The sequence below is a fragment of the Bidens hawaiensis genome, unplaced genomic scaffold (assembly GCF_021521415.1).
Source record: "Bidens hawaiensis isolate Kalapana, Puna unplaced genomic scaffold, B.hawaiensis_p1.1 tig00004833_1, whole genome shotgun sequence".
Lineage (NCBI taxonomy): Eukaryota > Viridiplantae > Streptophyta > Magnoliopsida > Asterales > Asteraceae > Bidens > Bidens hawaiensis.
Genome location: NW_027504964.1, coordinates 178,741 through 202,189, shown reverse-complemented (window position 1 = coordinate 202,189; position 23,449 = coordinate 178,741). Strand labels below are relative to the sequence as shown.

The 23,449-nt window shown below is 34.2% G+C and overlaps 1 protein-coding gene and 1 pseudogene across 2 annotated transcripts; one reads left to right on the top strand and one right to left on the bottom strand.

Annotated features, from left to right (window-relative positions):
• On the top strand, positions 1-7,062 carry LOC143609586 (coilin-like; annotated as a pseudogene). The gene is made up of 14 exons (XR_013149444.1): positions 1-209; positions 3,865-3,929; positions 4,022-4,255; positions 4,344-4,520; positions 4,596-4,647; positions 4,773-4,850; positions 4,937-5,008; positions 5,087-5,165; positions 5,253-5,284; positions 5,392-5,589; positions 6,087-6,158; positions 6,235-6,366; positions 6,442-6,550; positions 6,629-7,062. The product of XR_013149444.1 is annotated as a coilin-like (transcript).
• A 1,961-nt stretch (positions 7,063-9,023) lies between these two features.
• Positions 9,024-14,770, bottom strand: LOC143609585 (proteasome subunit beta type-7-B-like). The gene is made up of 9 exons (XM_077084300.1): positions 14,714-14,770; positions 13,223-13,364; positions 13,121-13,125; positions 9,969-10,060; positions 9,825-9,894; positions 9,626-9,730; positions 9,449-9,547; positions 9,274-9,361; positions 9,024-9,157 (listed from the first exon to the last, which is right to left on the bottom strand). Exons 1-9 carry the CDS (start codon positions 14,768-14,770, stop codon positions 9,078-9,080), a joined length of 738 nt encoding a protein of 245 aa, XP_076940415.1. The 3' UTR covers positions 9,024-9,077.
• Positions 14,771-23,449: the final 8,679 nt, after the last annotated feature.

Genomic DNA, 23,449 nt, shown 5'->3' with positions numbered 1-23,449 from the left:
CTGCATGTACAATGGGAACCCCAACGTTACGAGTCCGTCTGGTGTTCGAAGAGCCTTCGATTCTCAGCAAACCACAGCGATCGGACGGCATGAACAACAGCTGGCTTCTCCTCAGACCACCACTGCATCCAACCATCTCTGACGTCACCACGCATCTCCTCCATGTTTTCAAACTCCGTCCATCCTGCCCTAACGGCATCCTCCTCTCTGTAAGTTGCTTTAACCCTAAGGGCTTTTTTGTAATTTCACTTGCTAATTTTGCTTACATTGTTGTTTTTGGTGTTGGTGAATTGTTGTATATGATTATTGTTGAGTTTTGTAGGTGGGTATTTTTTAAAAATTTAATTTTTTATTAAAATATATACTTGTGTTACAAAATGTATGTACAAGGTAAGGGCTTTTGAGTAATTTCACTTGCTAATTTTGCTTACATTGTTGTTTTTGGTGTTGGTGAGTTGTTGTATATGATTATTGTTGAGTTTTGTAGGTGGGTGTTTTTTAAAAATTTAATTTTTTATTGAAATATATACTTGTGTTACAAAATGTATGTACAAGGTAAGGGCTTTTGAGTAATTTCACTTGCTAATTTTGCTTACATTGTTGTTTTTGGTGTTGGTGAGTTGTTGTATATGATTATTGTTGAGTTTTGTAGGTGGGTGTTTTTTAAAAATTTAATTTTTTTATTAAAATATATACTTGTGTTACAAAATGTATGTACAAGGTAAGGGCTTTTGAGTAATTTCACTTGCTAATTTTGCTTACATTGTTGTTTTTGGTGTTGGTGAGTTGTTGTATATGATTATTGTTGAGTTTTGTAGGTGGGTGTTTTTTAAAAATTTAATTTTTTATTGAAATGTATACTTGTGTTACAAAATGTATGTACAAGGTAAGGGCTTTTGAGTAATTTCACTTGCTAATTTGGCTTACATTGTTGTTTTTGGTGTTGGTGAGTTGTTGTATATGATTATTGTTGAGTTTTGTAGGTGGGTGTTTTTTAAAAATTTAATTTTTTATTGAAATATATACTTGTGTTACAAAATGTATGTACAAGGTAAGGGCTTTTGAGTAATTTCACTTGCTAATTTTGCTTACATTGTTGTTTTGGTGTTGGTGAGTTGTATATGATTATTGTTGAGTTTTGTAGGTGGGTGTTTTTTAAAAATTTAATTTTTTATTGAAATGTATACTTGTGTTACAAAATGTATGTACAAGGTAAGGGCTTTTGATTAATTTCACTTGCTAATTTTGCTTACATTGTTGTTTTTGGTGTTGGTGAGTTGTTGTATATGATTATTGTTGAGTTTTGTAGGTGGGTGTTTTTTAAAAATTTAATTTTTTATTGAAATATATACTTGTGTTACAAAATGTATGTACAAGGTAAGGGCTTTTGAGTAATTTCACTTGCTAATTTTGCTTACATTGTTGTTTTTGGTGTTGGTGAGTTGTTGTATATGATTATTGTTGAGTTTTGTAGGTAGGTGTTTTTTAAAAATTTAATTTTTTATTGAAATGTATACTTGTGTTACAAAATGTATGTACAAGGTAAGGGCTTTTGAGTAATTTCACTTGCTAATTTTGCTTACATTGTTGTTTTTGGTGTTGGTGAGTTGTTGTATATGATTATTGTTGAGTTTTGTAGGTGGGTGTTTTTTAAAAATTTAATTTTTTATTAAAATATATACTTGTGTTACAAAATGTATGTACAAGGTAAGGGCTTTTGAGTAATTTCACTTGCTAATTTTGCTTAAATTGTTGTTTTTGGTGTTGGTGAGTTGTTGTATATGATTATTGTTGAGTTTTGTAGGTGGGTGTTTTTTAAAAATTTAATTTTTTATTGAAATGTATACTTGTGTTACAAAATGTATGTACAAGGTAAGGGCTTTTGAGTAATTTCACTTGCTAATTTTGCTTACATTGTTGTTTTTGGTGTTGGTGAGTTGTTGTATATGATTATTGTTGAGTTTTGTAGGTGGGTGTTTTTTAAAAATTTAATTTTTTTATTAAAATATATACTTGTGTTACAAAATGTATGTACAAGGTAAGGGCTTTTGAGTAATTTCACTTGCTAATTTTGCTTACATTGTTGTTTTTGGTGTTGGTGAGTTGTTGTATATGATTATTGTTGAGTTTTGTAGGTGGGTGTTTTTTAAAAATTTAATTTTTTATTGAAATGTATACTTGTGTTACAAAATGTATGTACAAGGTAAGGGCTTTTGAGTAATTTCACTTGCTAATTTGGCTTACATTGTTGTTTTTGGTGTTGGTGAGTTGTTGTATATGATTATTGTTGAGTTTTGTAGGTGGGTGTTTTTTAAAAATTTAATTTTTTATTGAAATATATACTTGTGTTACAAAATGTATGTACAAGGTAAGGGCTTTTGAGTAATTTCACTTGCTAATTTTGCTTACATTGTTGTTTTGGTGTTGGTGAGTTGTATATGATTATTGTTGAGTTTTGTAGGTGGGTGTTTTTTAAAAATTTAATTTTTTATTGAAATGTATACTTGTGTTACAAAATGTATGTACAAGGTAAGGGCTTTTGAGTAATTTCACTTGCTAATTTGGCTTACATTGTTGTTTTTGGTGTTGGTGAGTTGTTGTATATGATTATTGTTGAGTTTTGTAGGTGGGTGTTTTTTAAAAATTTAATTTTTTATTGAAATATATACTTGTGTTACAAAATGTATGTACAAGGTAAGGGCTTTTGAGTAATTTCACTTGCTAATTTTGCTTACATTGTTGTTTTTTGGTGTTGGTGAGTTGTTGTATATGATTATTGTTGAGTTTTGTAGGTGGGTGTTTTTTAAAAATTTAATTTTTTATTGAAATGTATACTTGTGTTACAAAATGTATGTACAAGGTAAGGGCTTTTGAGTAATTTCACTTGCTAATTTTGCTTACATTGTTGTTTTTGGTGTTGGTGAGTTGTTGTATATGATTATTGTTGAGTTTTGTAGGTGGGTGTTTTTTAAAAATTTAATTTTTTATTGAAATGTATACTTGTGTTACAAAATGTATGTACAAGATAAGGGCTTTTTAGTAATTTAATATGCTAATTATGCTTACATTGTCGTTTTTGGTGTTGATAAGTTCTTGCATATGATTATTGTTAACTTTTAAGTTTTAATTTTTTTTAATTATAAACAGCAGCAGATGATTATGTTTGTTGCTTCAGTTGGTGATTATGGCTTATTATAATTATTTCTTTTACTTCTGCCTTGAATTGAACTGTTAATTGATGCTGTTATTCCAGACTTTTGACTTTATACTTTCTGAATTTTAATTGTTCTATACTTGTATATGTGCTTCTTCTTTTGCTTGCAAACCTTTAAAATCATGTGATTCTTCAAGTTTAAAATCAACCTGTTAGACTTTGTAAGAGAGTTTGAGTTGTTTGTTTCTTCGTTCTTGATTAACATGTATGCAAGAGATCTCTTAGATGTTTGTTGTTACTGTAAGTTTTTCTTCTTTAATGCTGCGAAAAAGGTAACCAATATGAGAAGAAGGATAATAATTTTACGCATATTTGTTGTGTTTTTATTACTCTACCTACCGTATCCATCTGTGCATTTTGTTTGATCTTATTTATTACATTACCATTCTTGTGCCCATTGGAATGACCTAGTATTGGTAAAAATATTAAAACGAGGATGTTAATTCTACCCGAACCGGTTCAGTTTTTGTTACTTTACCATGTATTGTTCATTTGTTTTGTCTTATTTCATCTTATTTACTGTCTTACCATTCTTTTAGCTATGATGAATATTTATGTATTGGCACTTTCAATTAAGTGTTGAATTGATGCGTAAAGTTAAGTGCTTTTAAATCTATTCTTGCCGCATTTAGCAATTTTTTTACTTGCAGATGGAAGGATTTACATTGCCACCTTTTGAGTCAACTGAAATCTTGAAAGATAAGGAGATTATTTGGTCAGTTTAACTTTTAGTTTCATATTAACCATTCTTGGTTTACATGTAATACCTACTTAAAAAGCATGCATTTTTTGTTTTTGTTTTATTAGTGTGAAAAAGAAAGGCGGCAAAACACCCGATGCTGGCAATCTACTTAATGAGGTTGAAGATGATAAGTCGGAAGATAATGATTTGCTACTTTTGGAAGATAATAAACTAGATAAGGCCGGAGAATACTCGAGTGAATCTGAGGAGGTTGATGAAGAGCCGTCACAAGATGAAGAGTTTCCCAAAGAAGCAGCTTCTAAGAAAAGAAAAGCCTCCACAAATCTTCCAAACTTGAAGTAAGTCGTATTTTGTGTCCCTCGTTATGATTTACGAAAGTTTAATTACACCGAGGACTTTTTAAACTGTTTTGCTTCTTGATCACAGAAAAAAGAGACAATGCGTGACGGTGTTGGATGATGATGAAGACGAGGCTGAAACCGAGGAAATTGAAAATATTAACAATGATGCGCCTCATCACGTAAAGTCCAGCAGTAAGAAGGGGACTATTATAAAAGCTGCAACAAGTAACAAAAAAGTTAAATCTTCTACCATTGTGAAACGGTAACCATAATGTTATCATTATCATATGCGCATATCCATTTTTCTGTTAATTTAGTCGTGCTTTACACTTTACAGGAGTGAAGACCTTCAAGAGAATGCTGAAGAAGTCGTTCCAGTAACTAAAAAGGTTTGTAATAGTGATTGATATGTGACATAATTTATTTGATTACATGGTGACAACAATGATTTCACCTTTTTTATGTTTACATATAATTTGTGGTTAATATATTAGTTTAATGAGGGTAATCTCAGGTCCCTAGTAGAAGTTCTAGACGGAAAATGGCTAAAAGGAAACAGATGAAAGAATATGCTAAAATTGCTAAAAAGAAGGTATTTAACTATTTATTTGTTATAGTTTGTGAAATAATATCCATATATTGATGGTTATATACATTTATTGTGATTTTGTATTGCAGCCACAAAGATATTCAAAGCCTGAAGTAACTAAACATAAGAATGAAGAGGATAACGGTCAGCCAAAGGGACTAGTAAGTAATCAATCGTGTACTAGAAAAATCTTTTATTCCTGAAGTAATATGTTTATGAATGATTCTTTTAATATGCAGCTATACTGGAAACAAAATGGTGATGAGGGTCCCACTGTATCCAGGCCAAGGCATATCAGGTTTGAACCACTAGATGAAGGTATATGCTAAATAGTCTAAATGTGTTCCATATTTTTAACAATGTATACTTTTGTATTGTTATTCATGTATAGTGTCATTCATGCAGATCAAGCTGCAAAACATATTGGAGTATCAAATGTATGTTTCCCACAGTTAAATCATATTATCATCTATTTTGCTTTTTAATATTTTTTTTTTGGGGTTTTAAGTCTTTCCATACAATAAGTTCTTGTGTTGTGCTACAGGAAACTTCTAAGTGGAGCGGTAGTAGCAGCAAAAGAAAAGGTCAAAAACGGGGTAGAGAAAGCTTTTTTAATCTAAGAAAGAAGGCGGAATCTAAAAGAATAAATAAAGAAATCTTCAAAACGTTGTTTAAAGATTCACAAGTACCTGTAATTGACATTAATGACTTTGACAAGCTTCCTCCTTGTTCCGAACCAAAGGTCTCTCCCTACTCACAGTTAACATGTTTTAGTTGCTTATTATCATTTGTTTATATCGGGTAAGGTTCATATACATTTTAATCTTAACATGAGAATGTAGGAAATAATACCAATTTATAAAAAAATGAGAACGTAAGAAACAATACCAACTACAATACCAATCTACATAATGATTTATAATAACAAAGAAAAAAACCTAAAATTTACAACAAAAGAATCACAATCAAGAACAAAATAATAACAGCAAATACCAGCAAAATACTTATAACAGCAAAAGAAAAAAATCTAATAATAACAAAATATAAATCGGCAAATACTTATAACGTCTCATTATTGAAAATTAGCAAATACAAAAAAAATAAAAATAAAATAACAGCAAACACCTCTAAAAATAAACCTAATAATAACAGCAAATTGGTTCTCACTGTTTTCATGTTAAGAATAAAATGTATTTAATCCTGTTTCTGTTTATATCCAATATTTCCTATGATTTGCAGGAAGGTGATGTGATCGCATATCGTCTGCTCGAGTTAAATTCTTCATGGATCCCCGAGTTTTCATCATTTCGGGTAACTTTTTTCTCGAAATGGAAAACAATATACCCTACATTTCCCTTTTTGGGTAAAATGTCAATTTAAATTGCAGGTTGGAAGAATATCATATTATGATGCCAAGGACATTGTTCTGATTCCAGTGCCAGAATACCCTATTGCTCCAGAAATGATTCACGATAACGGGCCAAATGGTTCTCTTTATGGAGAAGATGGTAGTTTAGAGGTAGCTAAACCTTTCAGCATTGACTAGTCAATCGTGTTATAACCGTGGATTATTACAAACATCTTTTCTTTGCAGATCAATTATTCAGCTCTCGTTGATGTTCGTAACATCCTGCAACATGATCCTCATGCTATGAAAACAGTCAATAATGATAGTCAAACTCCCTTAAAAGGCAATGATCCTGGTAACTTGACTTTGACTTTGACTTTCTATAAGTATGTGTAGTTACATGTATTCTCATAATCATATCGATGTTTGGTAGAAGGAGAAGTGAGTCCATGGGACCGTTTCAGCTCTAAAATCACGGAAATACCCGAGCCAAATTATTCTAGGCTGAGCCCATGTTCATATGGTGGGCCTGGCCCAAGTACAAGTACGAGTCCAGATGCTGCAGAGTCGTCTGGGGTGAAAGAAGGGCAAAAGGGTAATTCTTCTGATCCCTGGCTAGCTGCTAATGCGCCTGATGTAAAGAAGACGGGCCCCACTGAGAATGATTGTGAAAATGAATATTCATGGGGGAGGCCATGGTCTACATTTGTCGTCTCCAGGGGCAGTTTGGTCATTCAACAAGATAAAGAAAATGAGTGGCGTGCAGGGAGTTCTCGTGGCAGTGGGAAACCATGGTCACGTGGGGCCCCAAGAGGTCGAGGACGTGGACGTGGGCGTGGTTGAGGGCGAAACGGTAATTTGACATGAAGGTAATGTTTGAAGGTATGGAAGCTATGGCAGATTTTGAGGTATGAAAGTTATAAACTTGCACCATAGCACTAGGATATATGTATGTATGTATGTATGTATAAAGATGGATTTGTTCCCAGTATATGGTGTAGTGGTTAATATTATGCTAACTCCTGTTTATTATATTAAACTCAATGGAGTTAACATTATGATTTTGGAATTTGGAATTTGGAAATCTGTCATAGTCAACAACCTTCCTTTGACCAACATATCTCTTTACCATAATATGTTCTTGATCAGTTCCGAGTTAACCTGCTGATGTATGTTTATAAATTTTATACCAATCGTAATCTCTTAGTTTTAGTTATGATCCTGACTGACCCGTTTTCACGTCACCATTGAATTTGCGACTTCCACGTTCCAACAATCACGGGTTTATTTTTTTATTTTTCTCCAATATTTTGAACAAAGATGATTTTGTGTTGATTACTAATAACCTAAAAATTCATTTTTTAATCGGTTATGTATAACTTCAAAAATTTATGCAATTATAATCGTTAAAATTTAAATGACAGTAATCACCTATACATTTAGAACATTTTCTCGTAGCAGTTAAACAGGTAACAAGTTGCAAAGATCAATTTAGAACATATGCTTTAGTATATTTCTTTTTCTTTGCAAGAGGGTGTTAAGACACGGTCAGGCGTACGAGAGTAAAGATTAATACCAAAATGGTCAATGGCGGATTGAAGTATTGGAGATTGAACTACGCATGCACCCCTTGAAATTGATTTTAACAGTATGTATATAATTTAACCCCGACCACCTTGTATGAAAATCTACGTCATCCCCAATTAATGATAAATCAAGCACATTTTAAACAATTGACTTAGATAATTCGAGATCATTTAAAAAAAATTGGATCTCCGACCAAACAATTATGACCTAAAGGAGATCCACCTCTACTTGACGATGACACCTAACGATACCTAGTACATATATTAACAACCTTATGCAAATCAGGTCATTCACTCTCTCAATGTTCTCTATCTTACATACTTACTTTACGATGATAAACAAGTATTTATTCTTATTCCAAAGGGTTGTCATGAAAAGAATTCCTTCCACGTTGCAAGGCTAACGACAATTTGTTTTGTAGATCTGATTAGAGGTGCACAAAATGCCCGGTTCTGGACCCGACCCGGACCCGGAATAGGAACCAACCCGGTGGAACCGGAATCGGAACAAGGGCCTAGTAAGCATTATGTCTTGATATCCTCAGGCCTACGTTTAAAACCTTAGTTTTGCTCTTGGTTTTCGTATGCTATGCAAGCCCGGGATCATCAGACACCAGTTCACATTAAAATCATCTTCCAACCAGCCACCAAGTTATGCATGCAAAGCCAATGATTTCATAAATCACAACAGTTTGGGTTCATATATAGAGGCCAAGGGATCGTATTACGCCTCAACAATAAAGGCCACAGACTATCACATACAAGCACCAACACCCCATCAAAGTAAGATCAACAATGGCACAGTTGTTTTGTTTAGACAGCACGAAAAACCACTGTTACGATTTATGAATGCTTAACTAAGTTAAGACGGGTTATTATTTTATGCATTCATTATTTACAAATTCTAAAGAATGGAATAAAAAGATTGGTACAACATGACCCAAATAATTTGAGCCTGTACTATAATTGCATTTTAGGCCAGAACCCTTTTTGACCCGCTACCAAACCCACTCGACCCACCAATTCTGACCTTTAATATTGAAAACAATGGGTGAAAGTATAGCCCAGCAGTTGTTTAACGATACCAATTAGTTTTCACTAAAAAAAATCATATTTCCCAAACATACGTAAAGTCGTAAACCATTCTTCAAATTTTAATCAACAATCTTAACATAAACTGATGGCAAACAACAGAGGATTTATCGTCATTAAAATGCAGGTTCAAACATGATTCAAACTCTCAAAGCAGCTGATTCTAAAACAAGAAGGCATAACTTGTTGAGGTAAACCTTACACTTATTCCTCCATAGCATCTCCTCCCACTTGAACCACATCCACCAGCTCCTTAAGTGGCATAATCTTCGTAAGCAAAACCTCTGTGAACATAGATAACATATTAACATTAACCCCTGAATTTGGATTCTTATATGAACCAAGATAGCATATTAAACCCCAAAATGTGGATTCTTGAACGGAATTAGAAATTACTAACCTGTCTTTTTCGAAAAGGTATAGCCTTTGGAGCTGATGTAAGTGCGTGGATTCGGAGTCAAATGATTCCTCAAATATTCCTTCTTGCCCTATTATATTATAGAAGGCGTATAAAAAAAGTTATAACATGATTTAGTGTGCTGATATATTGTGAACAAATGAGAAAACAAACGGACCTTTTCAATCACACACACATCTACATTGCTTCCACTTCCCAGATCATTAAATATTCCGGAGCATATAGCCTTAGTCACCAAGTTAATTCCTTCATCCCGCTGTAACAAAGATAACACTCGTTAATCAGCAAATTATGTAACAAACTAACAGTTAGATCTATACTTATGAAAACTCACGGTAAGCCCTTCACGATACTCAGATTCGAAAATAGCCATTGCAGCAAGAGAACCCGAACCCATAGTAGCAAATGGGAGTGTGTCAGTTGATCCATGAGGATATATCTAAATAACAAAAAGTTTAAAAGCATTAGCAGTTAGCACATTGTCTTGAAAGTTGGAAGACTTTCCCAGATGCACAAAAATAAAATTAACTTACGGTATGTAGATGTGGGCCAGTCACATCAACTCCACCAAGTACCAAAGCAGCAGACACATGGCCTTGGTAACTAAGTAAACAAATTCAAAGTAAGATACTTTCCAAAAAACAAAAGAAAGATTCCTATGAACACTTAGAGCATACCGGAAAAGATGGGACTTCAGTAGAGTAAGTGCTGTTACAACCCTTGGTTCACGGCCGGTATGATATCTGTGAAGTTTCAGCTGAAAGCTAATGTTTGTTGGGTTCGTAGGCCTTGTTGGCCCGGTTTATTATATGAAGTCAAAAGAGGAGACGGGTGTGGGCGGTCGGGCCCAAGCCCGGCCCGGTTTAGATTTCTTGCATAATAATTTACTAACTCTAGTTTAGTCTCTATATAAACAACATTATGTACTTGTAATATTTGTCACTCAATAAAGATATACCTAGTTGCCACCCGTGGACGTAGGTCAGTTTAGACCGAACCACGTTAAATCCTCGTGTTCGTTTATTGCTTTCGTGTGTGTGTTCGGTTTCGTGTGTGCGTTTAATCCTAACAAGTGGTATCTAGAGCTTAGGTTCGGATCACACGAAGAACACGTTGAACCAGCCGAGTCGCCGCCAAACCATCCAGCCGCCGCCACCCTACTGCGCTAGGGTTCCGCCGCTGCTACGGTTTTCCGATTGTCGTTAGGGTATACGCCGCCGCCGCTGTTTCGCCGCTGCTAAACCCAGCCCGACGATCACGACTAGGGTTCAGTCGAGCAACGCATCACACCGCGTTCCGCCGCTATCAACCGCAGTTCGCCGCCACTTAGCAGATACGATTAGATCTGACGTGGAAGGCAGTGGGTTTCGATTTATTTGGTCCTGGGTGCTGTTCGCGAAGAAAATAGTGAAAAGATATGCTATCATTTTCTTGGGACTTGTGAGCCATGACATTCATGGAAAAGTGAAAGATTACTTTCTTTTCTTCCTTGCTATTCGTGGCAGAAGACCAAAGAGAAATAAGATTATTTTTATTTATTTTTTTTTTCGTTTTGCTATTTGACCAAGATATAGAAACACATTTTTTGGTTAAGCAAGAACGAGTTAAGACAACAACTCAAGATCCTATTTTTGTTGAAGAACAGTTGTCAAGTCAGAAGAAGCATTAAAGAAGCAGTGAACCAGTGTCAACCGCGCTTGACAGGTTTTATCATTTCAGTTTCTGATTTTCAGTTCGATATTCCGTTGCGTATAAATAGGTTGATTGTTTAACAGAGTTCAGTAGAACAGTCGTTAAGTTCAGGCTCGTGCCATTGCGTGTTTGTCTGTGTTTTATCTAGTTTTTCGTTTTAGTCATTGTCATGGCAGAAGACGGAAAGGTTTCGATACAGAAGTTTGACGGACAGAAGTTCGGTTGGTGGAAGATGCAGATTGAGGCACTACTTTGTCAGAAAGACTTGAATGTAGTGCTTGAGGATGAAAAACCAGAAAAGCTGTCAGAAGCAGATTGGAAGAAGTTAGACAAGAAAGCTAGGGCTTGTATTACTTTGTCGTTGTCGGAAGATGTGGCGTTTAACATCATGAAAGAAACCACAGCACGTGGTATGATGGAGGCGCTATCCAACATGTATGAGAAGCCTTCGGCAGCGAATAAAGTCTATCTTATCCGAGAGCTAGTGACAACAAGAATGAAAGAGGGTGGGTCAGTTACAACTCATATCAATAATCTTAATTCGATCTTGTCCCGCTTAGTGTCAGTTGACATTAAGTTTGATGATGAAGTTCAAGGCCTCTTGTTATTATCCTCTTTGCCCGACAGTTGGTCGCAAACAGTGACTGCAGTTTGTAGTTCGTCTACAAATATTACTTTCGATGGGATTCGAGATCTGATTCTGGGAGAAGATTCAAGACGCAGAAGTTCAGGTGAATCATCAGGCAATATGCTAGTCACAGAAGGTAGAGGTAGGGGAAAATAGCGAGGCAGTGGGAGCAGGAAGAGGAGTCAGTCTAAGACTCGTAAGGATATTGAATGTTGGGGTTGTAAAGAGAAAGGACACTTCAGGAATCAGTGTCCGAATGGTAAGAAAGAGGTGAACGTTACAGAAGACGACACAGATGACGGGGTCAGTAGTGGTGAGGCTTTGGTTTGTAGTGTTGAGAGTAGCGTTGATGCTTAGGTGATGGATTCTGGTGCATCGTTTCATGCCACTCACTGTAGTGAAACGATGAAGAATCTTAAATTTGGGGATTTTGGAAAGGTTCGACTAGCGAATGATGATATTTTAGAGGTTACGGGTATGGGAGACGTTGATTTGATAACTTCAGCCGGTACTTCTTGGACTTTGAAAGACGTGAGGGTTATTCCAAGTTTGAAGAAACGTTTGATTTCAGTTGGGCAGTTGGATGACCAGGGGCACGATGTTAAGTTCGGGAATGGGCAGTGGAAAGTAGTCAAAGGGAATCTCGTGGTTGCTCGTGGCAAGAAAATGGGTTCGTTGTATATGGTCGACATGTCACTGAAAGGAGTGGATCCAGTTTTGGTGAAAGACAAAGTCCGGTTCACAGAATCTCGTGGGCAGAAGAAGGTTCGTTTTGCAAGTAACAAACCCAGAGCCAAAGTGAAGATTCAGGATGAACGAGCTAGGAAGGTTAAATCAGTTGGGGGACATCGTGACAGTGGAGCACAGGTCGTGTTTCAGTTACAGTTCCAGATCGACAGTGGATTAAGAAAACCAGTATTCCAGCTGTAAAAGTCTCTCCAATGAATTACTTGCTGAATATGGAGAGTGTTTGTTCTCAGGTTATCTCAGGATCCGGTAGTTCGTTACAGTGGGAGCCGGTAGGGACAGAGAATGGGTCAGGGGCAGTTTCAGCCGTGACTGACGTGTTGGAGCTCCGGGGAGCTTCAACTGGCCTTCAGGTTAATTGATGAGAAGGCGGGTGGCAACTAGAAGAAGTTTAATGTTCAGATTACAGAAGTACAATCAGGAGTGCAGACGAGAGTACTCAAGGCCTCCGAGTGGGAGATTGTTGGGTTCGTAGGCCTTGTTGGCCCGGTTTATTATATGAAGTCAAAAGAGGAGACGGGTGTGGGCGGTCGGGCCCAAGCCCGGCCCGGTTTAGATTTCTTGCATAATAATTTACTAACCCTAGTTCAGTCTCTATATAAACAACATTATGTACTTGTAATATTTGTCACTCAATAAAGATATACCTAGTTGCCACCCGTGGACGTAGGTCAGTTTAGACCGAACCACGTTAAATCCTCGTGTTCGTTTATTGCTTTCGTGTGTGTGTTCGGTTTCGTGTGTGCGTTTAATCCTAACAATGTTGTCTACCAAAAACAGACATCCAATCATTAAGGTTTGTTATTGCACAGGATCCTTAAAAAAAAAATAATAAAGTGCAATATTAGCGACTAGAAAGTGTACCTGTGACGGCTTCTGTATCAGCAGCAGTTCCGGCTCCACAGCAGTAGATGTTTGGAGCCATATAATGAATCTTCTCACAGTTTTTGTCGGCGACAATGGGACCCTCTGTAGCTCTGGTATCAGCCCCAAGAATGACACCGTTCTGAAGATAAAACGAAGATAATCAGAGGTTGTTCACCTTTCATCTCGAGTGAAACTACTGTGATCATACTTAGCATTGTTGTAATCAATATTCATGCATATAATTTTGAATATAAAAGAACTTCACTAAATAATTTTGAGAAACTATATGCATAGAGCAATGAAACCAAACACTGTTGGATCTTCTTCAAATTTAGATTCTCTTAAAGCTAAATCAAGTATAACGGTTACAAATGTCAAATTACTTTTTAGAAAAGTAACCAAGCGACTATGGAGCCGCTCACTAGATACTCGAGATCGAATGATTTCAGGCTTGAAACACGCCAGCCTAAAATAAGGCCCGTTTACTCGTTTAGTTATCGAGCCCAAGCTCAAGCCTTGCATTAAAAAATCGTCTAGGCTAGTCAAACTTAAACAAACTTTATGTATATTAATAAATTTAAATTTTTTATTTTATTTTTAACCACACGTGTATCACAAGGGCTATACCCTAGTTACATTATATTACATCTAATAAACTAAATTTTAAACATGTTCAATTAAAGTAGTTTTGGAAATTTATTTGTTTGTGTACCTGTAATATTTGTACAATTCTTAAATGATAATTAGCAAGGTTGTAAAAGTCGTTAGGCGGTCTTAGGCGGTCGACTGGGGAGTCGCGAGTACTCGGGAGTATTCGGGGATTACTTGAAAAATACCTGAGGAGTACTCAGCCGAGGCGGGGAGTACTCGATCTAGGCGGGGAGTAGTCGGGGAGTACTCGGCCGCCTAGTCGGGAGTTTTACAACATTGATAATTAGACGTAATGTATCACTTAAACGTAGTAAAACCTATAACCATGTCATCAATCATGAATGAAAGAATATCATTATGTGATGGTTAACACATCATCGTATAACAACATGAATAAGCTTTGCACCATCTTAGGATATGAAATAAAATAAAGAGTTCGTACCAAGTCCAAACCAAAAATAGCTACACTCAAATAAATCTATGATGTAATCATAAATTGCTAAAACTAAAATATGTGGAGAACTCCTATCAAAACCAAAGATTAACTAGTAGCTCAATACAGGATCGGTTCTTACACAGTAAACAAAGCTAACACTTTACGATTGATTAAGAAATCCTTGGAATACTTATTCACATTTATTGCAGCCCCAAAACAGATTATACTTGAATATATCAATATGAGTTTACCTTAGGCAAGAGCAAGAAAAACTTTACTAGCGTACTTTACAATTTAGGCACGATATGCATGATAATTTCGGTATGGCATGCATGGACCAGCCAGCCAATAAGAGTCTTATGACCACACTCTAGTCTTATCTTTAGAAAGGAGCTAGATACCTTACCAAGACCGAAAATTTGCTGCAACATTTCTTGAGTAAGATTCCATCTAGTCATTGCTATCAATGATGTAAGGAAAGACATGAAAAGTTGAAAAACATAGTGTAAGTGTTATAGCCAAAAGTTAGAGCATAAAAGAGGGTTTTATGCCCTTCACTTTGACACCCAATGACCTGCATAATACTACTTAAGGCTGGACATGTCGCTATCAACTTGGGAGAAGCAAAACAAACACAAACATACCCACAAAGCTTATGTTTTGAGAGAGCCAACAAACACAATATTCCAGCCATGAATGTGAGCCATTGGATCATATTAGAGATCACCCAATAGGGTTAAAGCACAAGGATCAAGCCCTCCTATAAATACCTAGCCATAGTTTACTTCATCCTTGCACCAAACTTCACTAAAACCCTTCCAGCTTCAGTTTCAGATTATGCCAAAACGAATCAGCCCTCTTTACACAAGTATATCTCAAGCTATACACATTCAAATTCAGATCTACCACTTGGAGGTGAAGCTTCTACCTCATCCTTAAAATCTGCTACTGGTTTCACTTCATTTGGCCAACAATTCAACCTCCAAACTGGCTTCGTTTCCAAACTGCGCGGCCTTTAAGATCTTCGGATCAATACATTCTATAATCATTAACTATGGGTTTAGCCGAGTAATATGTGGGTAGTACTATTGGGATTGATCCCCCGCTCATGGTTAGTCTCTCTAACCGACGTGTTAATGGGAACATATATTCTATAATTCACACCGGGATGGCACGGTTATCGGGCATACATAATGGATTTGGGTTTGATTATAGGCTCATCCTCATATATTAATTTGTATTCTTAGCTAGTCTACAGAGGATTATCGATCTTGTTTAGGTTATCTTATATATCTTATTGCATCGCATACACTCACTTATATATTAAAGGGCTTCTAAATTCGTAAACGTAAACTTTTTGGACAACGTTTTAATCGGGAAAACGCACTCGTAACAAACAAAGTTTCCAACTTCATAAATAAGTTTTAATCACGAAGACGTAAATAACTTTTAAAATACATTTTATTTACGTGAACATAAACAAGTTTTAAAGCACGTTTTGTCATGAAAACATAAGCTTTTGATATATGTTTTAATCATGAAAGCATATATTTGAGAAATCATTTCTTGTTTTATACATTTTAAACGTTTGAAACTTAATATTTTCCAAACAACGGATTTAATCATGCATTTAAAACCTGTAAACTCACCAACATTATGTTGACTTTAAGTATGTTTTTCAGGATATTAAAATCAGGAAGAAATTTGTAGGCATATACAAGCATCGCATCGCATATAGGATCACCACATTAATCAATAGCTGTGATTATCCATGATGAGGCCGAACATCTGTGTAAGTTTAAGGTAAGTTAATAAATTCACATGACTTCATTTATTTTTCCTTATTTTAAACAACATTAAATACGCGGGCCTTTATTTGTAGGAGCAACGGGAGAAGAAAGCACGTGCGCGCCCGCTAGGGGCAGTTATCAAAGTGCAACCCAAAAAAGCAAACACTAACACATCTGCTATTGTTACTGGCAAGCTTGTGCCATACAGTGATAGCGATGAATCTGATGACAGTTATTAGATGCATGTCTTGACTTTAGTTGCACAGGTTAATTTCTCAGGTTCGGCTTCGCTACATTACCGTACGATGTCATAAGATTTACTTGATGTTTACAATTTTGTTGCTTTTGAATTTGGAATTTAGTTATATAATGATGCTTTCATATCCACTCTTCATATTTGTGCCTGATTCATTTTAAACTTTTAGCAGTGCATTTTATTCTTGAATATGTTCATCCTTAGTTTGTTAGTGATATATATTTGGGAATTTATAACAACACATGTTAAGTTAAACCATTGATGTGGCTGATTAGGTTATTATCAACTAGATGGTGCTTGTTTAGAATAAAGTTATGTTTATTTTCAGATTTTGAATACTTTCTGTTCTTTATTTGGACTCTTGTTGTATTTTCAAATGTTGTGTTAGCATTGCTTTAGTCGATGCTTAGGTATTGCTATTCGTTTTCGTTAAGGGTGCAAACGAGCTGACCCGAGCTCGGCTAGTGAGTAGATTTTCAAGGCTCGGGCTCGACGCATTTACTATTTATTAATTAATTTTATATATTTGTAAATATTATTGCATATTTTTTTCAAATATAATTTTATATATAAAATAATATATGTTATTTAGTTAATTTTTATAACCTTATATATATATATATAGGGTTAGGTTAGAATAAAAACCCACTTGAGTTGTGAAAACTCTAGAAACCCATTCTCAACCATATGTTTTTAATTAAAGATTAAATCTTGTGGTCCACAATTAAAGTTAATAAAAAATGTAAAAGTTTATTTACACTTTCTCTCTCATGAAAATATAAAATAAAAGTTAGTAAAAAAATGTAAAAAAAATAGCAAAACATTTTTTTTATGTTTTCGATATTTTGTATTAAATGTAACAACATATATTACATGTAAAAAAAAAACGATGTTACATAGGGTTTTCATAACTCAAGTGAGTTTTCATTCTATACTCCCCCCCTCTCTCTATCTATCTCTCTCTCTCTCTATATATATATATATACACATACACATATAGGGGAGGGATCTTTTGAGAACCATGTTGAGTTTTAAGAATTTAAGAATTCAATTCTAAGCCACACATTTAATTAAATGGATTGGAATATGTGGTTGAGATTAGATGTGACAAAAAAGTCAAAGTAGGAGAGGGAATAAATATATAACTGATTACACTAACTTTTACATCCGTTACTATGTAAAAAGTCGACTCGGTGCGTAAAAAATTCTGTAATTTTTTTACATGTATGTAACTTACATATATTACGTATGTGTAAAAAAAATTCTAAAAAAAAAATTGTTACACTAAGTTCTTTCGAGTTCTTAAAACTCAAAGTGATTCTCATTTGAAATCTCCCCTACATACATATATTAATTAATAATTATTAAATATATATGTTAAAAAATTATATAAATGACAAGCTCGTTTAGGCTCGCGAGCCAGCTCGAGCTCGATAAGTGAAGCTCGGGCTTGGGCTCGTTTATTAAACGAGCTTACTTTTTGGCTCAAGCTCGGGCTCGATCGAGCTTTTTCACAAGCCGATCTCGAGTAGCTCGCTAGCAACTCGGCTTGTTTGCACCCTTAGTTTTCGTGTTAGTTTAGTCTTTATGTCAAGTCAGATTCCAGCTACCTTTTAATACCTACTTTAGTTCATGGAATATTTGCTGACATATTTTAGGCTGTTTCTACCTTTTAAAAAAAAGAATCTTTTTAAGTATTGGACACCACATACAAATTTCTAGTTTTTAAGGTTTGTTTTACTTGTTACCTGTTAGTTCTTATCTGACTTCCACACTAATGTTTTTCTGATTTTGAAAGTTCTTGAGTAATCTGTTGCATAATCGTTGCGGTTTGTTCGTGTTAACGTTAAAACATAGAACAAAACCAATTCGTTTTTGGCGATTAATGTAGTCAGAGTTATTGGTGTTGGCTGCTATTATCTAAGTTTTCATCATCTTTTGCAATAATCCTTAGTTTTTGGCTGCTACTTATAATCCTCAGTTCTTGCCAATTTATTGTTTTGCAAGCTTCTCAAATCTCAATCATGAAGTTCTTGAATCTATTTTGGATTTGTGTTCCTTTTAAAGTGTCCATTTGGTTTTTGGAACTTTGATTACGCCTTAACATGCCCGATTCGGATCATTGAAATTTGACTCATTACCACAATTAGCATCAGCCTAGTGGGCTAGTTTGATTTGCAAGCTTCTCAATAATGGTTTTCTTAAGACCCTTTGGATTTGACAAACATCGTTTGAGACCAGTTTACGGTACTGAAATATGTGACTGAGGAACCTTACTTGGATCTAGATCGTTGATGACAACGTGATTTCATGATGCTATTACGATTAACACGAAGATATATGTTACTGTGTGTTCGTGTGTGTATTTTGAGAGTATTACGGCAGAGTAACAGTGCACAACAAACTCAAAATCACTTCAATACTTTACTGAATAAACAAAGAGGTATATAGACGATGACAACATTCGTTAAGTTAATACTTAACGAATATGTCATTCGTTACTTTAACTAATGACGAATGAACAGACTCATTCGTCTTACATTATCTAACGAATAGCCCTCTCATTCGTGTGTCACATTCGTTAAACAGAGTTAACGCATGTGGCTTACATTATAACGAATGTGACTCATTCGTTACGGGGTAACGAATGGCCTTACAATGGAGCGAATAGGGTTATTTATCAAAATACCCCTTACATTAATAAACTATATAATAATATAATAAAGACCGAGACGCCCAAGTCGTGTATCAACAGTGACATTTCCACATTTAGCATTCGTCAAGAATTCGTTTCCCAAAACTCCAGATGGTGATGGTGTGGCGTGTGAGGTGTGCGGGTGAAATGTTATTGTTCCATTACCATTCGAAATATCGAATATTCAACAAAACCAAATTAGCTAACACCTTATTGTTACTGATCCAAGCTTATGGGATTGATTTTTTCACCAGAAAATCATTCGAAACCCGATTGCTTTGACAAAGTGCTAAATTTAGTGCCCGCATGCTTTCGATTACGATACCCCCCCCCTCCCCTTTTTTTTTCCGTGGTCGGGGTGCAAGACATTTATCCAAGCTATCCACTTGTTATGGTGAATTATTCTAGAAAGAAAAAAATATCATAAATGAGCCTAATGCATGCTTTTGGCATAAATTATAATGATAAATGTCATGTTTGTAAATAACTAAAATTATTCATTCTGAGTTATGTGACTTTCATAATACCCTTTCACTTGAAAATAAAAGTATGTTATTACTTTTATTGATATTTGTAACATTCGTTAATTTTCGGACCCGAAATCTGACCCATTTTAAACTTTCAGTAACGGTGTAATATATATATATATATATGAAAAATTAGTATAGTTAATGTAATTATTTTTAATCAAAATGTAATTATATAAAAAGGAATTTTTTAATGTTAGTTATATATGAAAATGAATTTGATACATATACTTTTGATATATAGTGAATTTATGTTAATTTCGATTAGTATGGTTGATTTGAAAAATTGAGTAAGAGTTTTAATACGCATTAATTGGAATTTATTGTGTTGACATACATACAAAATGGAAATAACGTAATTAAATGCTATATGGATCAAACTCTACTAACATATTTTATTAGCATGAAATCAAAATCTATATTATCATATTTAATATAGAAAAAAAAATGTTTTTTTAAACACATAACATCTCCATCTTCGTTCCACTTATCCGGCCACCGCCACAAAATTTCCGATGAGAATTAATACCATAAGTTATGACCGAATAACACATTTGATTACCCTGGTTGACTCGAAATCAGTAACCGAATATTTCGCCAGTTTTATCGAACTTTTGTTCGTGACTTTATATACCAAATTAATCGGGCTGAAATCACGGGGTTACCGAAATTGGGTAACGCGCTTTCTTTAACCCTTTAAATACTAACAAATTCGCTCGGTTCAGAATACACCTCACATCGCGACCCCTTCACCTCACTTGAGTTCTTCCTCTGTTCCAACTGCCGTTGCCACTGCTTTCCGATGTCGTCATTCCGGCCACACTCATACAACTCCGGCAAGCCTTAATCAGCAAATAAAAAAGGAAAGAAAATCAAAACCCCAACGTTTCCAATTAACTCGCAACCACAAACCGTGATTCACACGACATAAATACGCGTTATTAGACTGGCAATAAACGTTCCTTTCAAGCTTCAATTGCTGTCCGAACATCACGGACTTACCAAAATTGTGACGAGCATTTGTAAAACTCCATAAGTATCGATGCTTTCTACTCGTTTTGGAACCCACAACAATCAACAACTCTCAGTACTCTCTCTCACTGAATTATCATCTTGTGTTTAACCGTCACTGCCGTCGGTTCTCCGTTTCATGGAAGCCATTAGATTTCTTGATTTTTAAATGGAGAACTCTAATTGATTTAACCCAAATTCATGGGTATTGGTCTTACCAAAACCAGATAGCTCTTAAACGGGTTATAACATCTCATTAAATTAAAAATTAATCTTGCCAATTATTTGATATGAAAATGTTATTAAATAGAAATATACTAAAATTTAATATCCAATTTAAAAAGAAAAAGATATTATTTATAATTAATAAACAATTTATAGTAAAAAACATAAGCGTGTCATGTGTCACCAAATCCAGATAGCTTTTAAACGGGTTATAACATATCATTTATTTATGAAACCCTTTCATCATCAAACCCTAAGTATATTATTAACTTTCTTAAATTAAATAAAATTAAAATAAAAAAATAAATATTAAAAAACGAAAAATGTAAAACAATCATTCTCTCAAGCCATCAGATTACTTTATTTGTAAATGATGGCTTCTCACGCATTTGATCCGAATTCACTGGTAAACGTCTCAATAAACCCAGATAGCTCTTAAACGGGTTATAACATCTCATCATATTAAAAAATAATCTTATCAAATATTTGATATGGAAATCCTATAAAATTGGAATATATTAAAAATTAATATCCTATTTTATTTTTTAAAAAAGATATTATTTATAATTAATAAACAATTTTATAATAAAGAAAAAAAACGGGTAATAGGTATCACCAAACTCAGATAACTTTTAAACCGGATTATAACATATCATTTATTTGTGAAACCATTCCATCATCAAACCTCAAGTATATTAATTATTAACTTTCTTACAATAAATAAAATTAAAATCCAAATATACATATATAAATATTAAAAACGAATAAGGTAAAAATAACCCTCATAATATGGGAGATAAAATCTAGTATTGTTTAAAGTTAATCGTTTATAACTTCAAGGAAATAATTATATTTGGTGTTTTCTACAAATAATTAGAGAAGGTGATATATATACCCTCTGGCTAATTTCATTTCTTTTTTTTATCAGGTCTAGGGTAGTAAAATTTATATGCTTATTTTATTACCACCAAAATTTATTATATTAACTGTCTTTAATATTGCCATTAATGGAGAGTACATTATTGGTCATGCTAAATTTAAAACATCCGAATTAATTAGACTTTAAATATATGGTTTTAAAATGTGTTTATTTTAAATAATGAATTGTTTTACAAACTATCATGAATGTTAGTTAGAGTTTAAATCGGCAAATATTAATTATAGGTTCCGTTATAAACCCATCAGGCCATCATGTTACTTCTTATTCGTTATGTTGTTAGATTATTTATTTTAATTATAACCTTAAAACTAAGGCTTATCGCGAGACTTCTTGTGGAACTAACTAGTTTGTCTTAAATATCTCCTCATTGTCGGTTTCTTTATTTTAAGGTGAGTAATTACATCTCCTTTTTCTCTATTTTGTTTTGGGGGCATTATACGCATTAAAAAAATTAATTATTATACTATTATACTCAAACCAATTCCATTATTTGTGTGGTTATGATATTGCTCAATTGATTATTGAATGCTATATGAATTATGTGTTTATTGCTTTATGTTTGGTTGATATCTCATCTTCATCCTCATAGTATGATTATACGTCGTCCGAGTAGGCTTGCCCGAAATCTAGTGGCATGTTCGAAAAGACACATTTGTTTATTTTTACTTTATGTTGTATTGGTTGCAAATTCGTCCGAGTAGACATGTCCGTATTCTAGTGGCATGATTGAAAAGACACTTATATTTGTTTATATTAATTGACGCTATTCACATACGCAAGGAATTTTTTATTTCTCATATTAATATTATTATATTTACACCAAACTGTGAATTACTCGCTCAACATGTGTTGTTGACAAATTATTTTAACGCATAATGCAGGTTGTTATAAGAAGTTATCTAAAGTGAATACATAAACTTGGACTTCAGGCTAAAATTTAAATGTTGTATTAAATTCTTTTTCATTTGAATTGTTTGTATACGATTGATATGAATAAATAAATTTAGATATTGACACTTATTGTTATTATTATTAGTGTCTTTGAGTTATGATATAATTATGTCACACCCCGGCATATTCCGCCGTAGGTTGGGGTGTGACAATACTTCTAGATATTGTTATGTCTATTTGTTGCATGTTAAGGATGAAACTCTTTATAAATTTGAAATCATTAAACAAATAGAGCTCCAACAAGGTGGTTTGATTGAGAATCTCTGTATTGATACAGGTGAGGATTAAATGTATTTTAATTTACTGGTATAATACACCAAACCATGGTTCCTTTACACCATAAATAGGATCCAAATGAATAGTGATCAGAGACTCAAGTGGCAACCTTAGAATATAAAAACAAAAACAAGGATATCATAAAATATATATTATATACACGAAGTGCAGATTTAAATATTACCAGGAGGCTTATCTCTCTCCACTGCAAATACCAAAGCAGAAGCAGGAAAATAACCATGTATAGGGGTGCATCGAAAGTCAGAGAGTTGATCACCAACAATGACAGTTTGTGCCTTTGTGGTGACATGGCATAATCTACAATATTGAAAAAAGTTACATAAAATTAACTATGTGTGTCCCCGTAACAAAAGTGAAGCATTTCGGAACGAAAACTAACCCATTTTTTCCACAAGATCTTTCATAACATGAGCAAATTAGTCTTACACAGAACACTATCATGGCA

Excerpts from the sequence above, each read along its gene's own strand:
- LOC143609585 (XM_077084300.1), bottom strand. The coding sequence starts at position 14,770 with ATGACTAGATGGAATCTTACTCAAGAAATGTTGCAGCAAATTTTCGGT. Across the intron at positions 9,895-9,968 it reads CTGAAGTCCCATCTTTTCCG|TTACCAAGGCCATGTGTCTG; the intron begins GTATGCTCTAAG and ends TTGTTTACTTAG. Across the intron at positions 9,731-9,824 it reads CTGGCCCACATCTACATACC|ATATATCCTCATGGATCAAC; the intron begins GTAAGTTAATTT and ends TTTGTTATTTAG.